Source organism: Tupaia chinensis, unplaced genomic scaffold (genome assembly GCF_000334495.1).
Source record: "Tupaia chinensis unplaced genomic scaffold, TupChi_1.0 Scaffold139767_1, whole genome shotgun sequence".
NCBI lineage: Eukaryota > Metazoa > Chordata > Mammalia > Scandentia > Tupaiidae > Tupaia > Tupaia belangeri.
The window spans coordinates 2,876,791-2,880,150 of record NW_006199647.1 but is presented as its reverse complement, the minus strand read 5'-3'; the positions used below and the strand labels follow the sequence as shown (position 1 = coordinate 2,880,150).

At 46.2% G+C, this 3,360-nt stretch overlaps 1 protein-coding gene across 1 annotated transcript in view; it reads right to left on the bottom strand.

Annotated features, from left to right (window-relative positions):
- Nucleotides 1-1,808, bottom strand: part of LARP7 (La ribonucleoprotein 7, transcriptional regulator) — a gene marked incomplete at its 5' end in the record, with an annotated part of 14,008 nt that extends 12,200 nt beyond the window's left edge. Inside the window, 7 exon segments of the mRNA XM_027765859.1 lie at nucleotides 1-150; nucleotides 229-322; nucleotides 401-519; nucleotides 522-564; nucleotides 657-740; nucleotides 835-935; nucleotides 1,602-1,808. Coding sequence (XP_027621660.1) covers nucleotides 1-150; nucleotides 229-322; nucleotides 401-519; nucleotides 522-564; nucleotides 657-740; nucleotides 835-935; nucleotides 1,602-1,808 — 798 coding nt within the window.
- Nucleotides 1,809-3,360: the final 1,552 nt, after the last annotated feature.

The window sequence follows — 3,360 nt, the reverse complement described above, 5'->3', positions numbered from 1 at the left end:
CAGTTCCCACTTTCGAGCCCTCAGATGTGGTCCTGGGTCTCCTGGTTTTACAGGCACTTGCGCTGCTCGAGTCTGCACTTGGCTCCTTAGCCTGGGCACTGTCTTCCTTCTTCACGCGGCCTTTCTTCTTTTTCTTCTTCTTCTTCTCCTCTGAAACGGTGCTAGCGTTACTTTCACTAACTTTTATCTGTGCCAACGCATTGAATGCTAAATATGAACGATACTCACCAGCTACTCTTAAGGCTGGGATAGGCTTATTTTTCACTGTCTTAGGAAATATACCAGGTTTTCTTGGTGCTTCTTCTGGTGGGTTGTTGAGAAACTGAAATGATGTGGAGAAAACTTTAGCAAATATCTTAACTTTTTACATTGCTTCTATTCAGGATCTGGACATACATACCTCTATAGCTTTTGCTGCTTGTTCTTTTGTTTCAAATTCCACAAATGCAAATCCCTTCGGATCTCCGGTGGACTTGTAATGTGGAATACTTATGTAAACAACATTGCCACATTTTTTTTTTCTCTTTCGATCCAGCTGTGGTTAACATTTTTGGGAAGTAATTCCTATAATAAAACGGTTAATGTGTATAAGGATGTGTCAGTGGTTCATTTCAATACCGTCTCCATCTCACTGTAAGAGGGACCTCAAGACTCACCACGTACACAGTCCGCTCATCTTCATCCTTGGGCCTTTCTCCCAGAGGCTGCTTTCTCCTGATCCTGGTCCCTTCTAAATCCAACTTCAAGTGGTAAATAAGTTAATGCAACTAAGTATTGGGGCAGGAAATGTAAACGACTGGGAAATAAAAATGAATCGGGGAGGGGGTGGCTTACCTCTACAACAGCTGAGCTTTTCAGTGCTCTGGCTATTAACTTCCCATCAGTGGTCAGTTTTTTCATCTTGTTAAAAGATACGAGAAGTGATATATCCACATCTAACACAATAAATAGACTGGTTAAAAGGCAAGCTGTGCTCGTTTCCACAGCATTTATGTACTAAAATCTTAATGATACAGAGCACAAAATCAGCATGAAGCAAATGCAGATAAAGTTGAATACGGTGTTAGTTCAGATGCTCCTGGCTCATGTCTAGGCGGTGGTGGTGTTCAAAGCTTAGCCCATGCAGATTCAAGTGCATGCATGGTGTCACATAATTTAATTTAGTGCATATTTCAACACACCTGGTATTCAGGCAGTGTTACTGAATAACCTTAATACATCCCATGCAATTAATCACATACATCCCTGGCTGGGGGCAGCAGGTGCTAGATAGACATGGCTGACCACTGTTTGCGCCCCCTAGGCCTGGTGGCTTGCCTGGTCTCAGGTTTCTTGAACCCCAATGTATGACACGAGTACAGGCTGTAGATAGTGATGGTTGTCAGTCATGCATTTTTGGATGCATAGGACATTTGCAGAGTTTATACACTTAATTACCAGAGTGACCAGGAAAGTGAGAAAGTAAGCTGCCAGGTCTGGGACTTTAAGTAAGGTAAGGTTTGTCATGTGGGAATTCCGGTGCCTTTAAGCAGCATTAAGAGCTCCCAGGTCCGGGACCCCCTAACCCCAGGTTTGTTGACATGTTGTGAATGTATACTCACAGCCATCTCTAGATTTCTCTATCTGCTCTCGAAGGAACTTGTCCTTGTGCAGATTGGCATCCCCAAACCAGAAGTCCACTTGCTTAGCAATATCTGCAAGCACCTGTCTGACTCGAGACCGTTTCTTTTTTTCTACTTCTTTCTTTTCAGTGCCTTCCTCTTCAACAGCCTTTTCCGGATTTCCACTTGGAGTCTCCATTCCTGTGACTGAATCATAACTAACAATGTGTAGAAAAAAAGACTTATCGCAGCCAAACTTCAAACACTACAAAGAATCGATTTAGTTTATTTGACCAGAGAGACGAAAGGGAGAGCCCAAGTGGCCTGTGCTTGAGAATTTCCCAGGCGCGCTCACTGACTTAACTTGGCCTGTGGACTTTTTAGGGGTGGGGCCAGCAGTGGCTCGGTATTGAAGGGACTCCCACATGGTTGACCCTGATTCAATTCTTGGACCTAGTGGCTGACTTTCTCACTCTCTCACTTTCCCTCTGTTCCTCTCTGGTCAAATTAAAATAAAATAATTCTTAAAAAAAGATTATTTTAAGGGGCCAGCAGGTGGTGTGGGTGTAGAACTCCCCCCCCCCCCCCCCCCCGCGCGGTTGATTTAAAAAAATTATTTTAGGGACCAGCAGATGGCATAATGCTTACATTGTAGGACTCCCATATAGTCAACTGAGGTTCGAGTTCTGGACCTAGTGGCTTGAAACTCACCCGTGTGTGCCCAAAACCTGAAAGGAGAATGGAGGAGAAGGGACTGTGGAGTGGCCATCCCTTCTAGGGGGTGATTTCTCCCTTCCTGTCTCTGGCGAGCACATGCACCCTATAGCAAAATCCTGTCTTTTTATTTTTACTATTTAAAAAAAAATTATTTTATCTAACTTTGTTTATTTAAATTTGACCAGAGAGGGATGGGGGGGGGAGTGAGAAAGCAAGCCTCCAGGTCTTGGACTCGAATTGTGGTCTACCATGTGGGAATCCAGTGCCCTTAACCACCACGCCACTGGCCAGGCCCTATTTAAATGTATTTTCCAATTTGATCAGAGAGGGGGAAATTGAGAAAGCCAGCCATCAGGTCTGGGACCTGAAAGGTCGTTGGCCATGTAGGAGTTCAATGCCTTTAGCCACCATGCCATCTGCCAACCCTGACTTTTCACTGGAGGTCTTTGTACTTTAAAAATTTGTCTATGGGGACCAGCAGTTGGTGTAATGGCTATGCTGCTGGACTCCCATGCAGTCAACAGTGGTTTTAGTCCTGGACTCAGTGGCTTAAACTCACGCCGGGCGCATGTGTGCGTGCCCAAGATCCTGAAAGAATGGAGAAGAAGGGACTGCAATGTGGCCATTTCCCCTGGGGGTGCTTTCTTGCTTTATGTCTCTGCCTTTCTGGTGAGCGAACACGCCCTATAGCAAAAACCTCTCCCCCCACCATAAAAACCACCTATGTCAGACATGATGGCTTTCCTTGTGAGTCTTTTCCACGGCACGGCCCGGAGTCCACCTTAGTCACAGTACACGGGGTCCCGACAACCTACTTTTAACTAGATCGGAGGCCCGAGACCCTCCAGAAACCTGTCACCCCCAGTGGGCGACGTAAACTGGTCTTTGTTATCACTTGACTGACCTCTGCCTTCTAGAAGCAGAGCCCCCACTGGCCTGTGACTCCCCTTCTCCCATCCCAGCGTCTCCTTGGTGGCGGTTCCCGACCTGCCTCAGGTGACTGTCACTGGCCCTCCCCGGGCTCCAGACTCAACTACCCAAG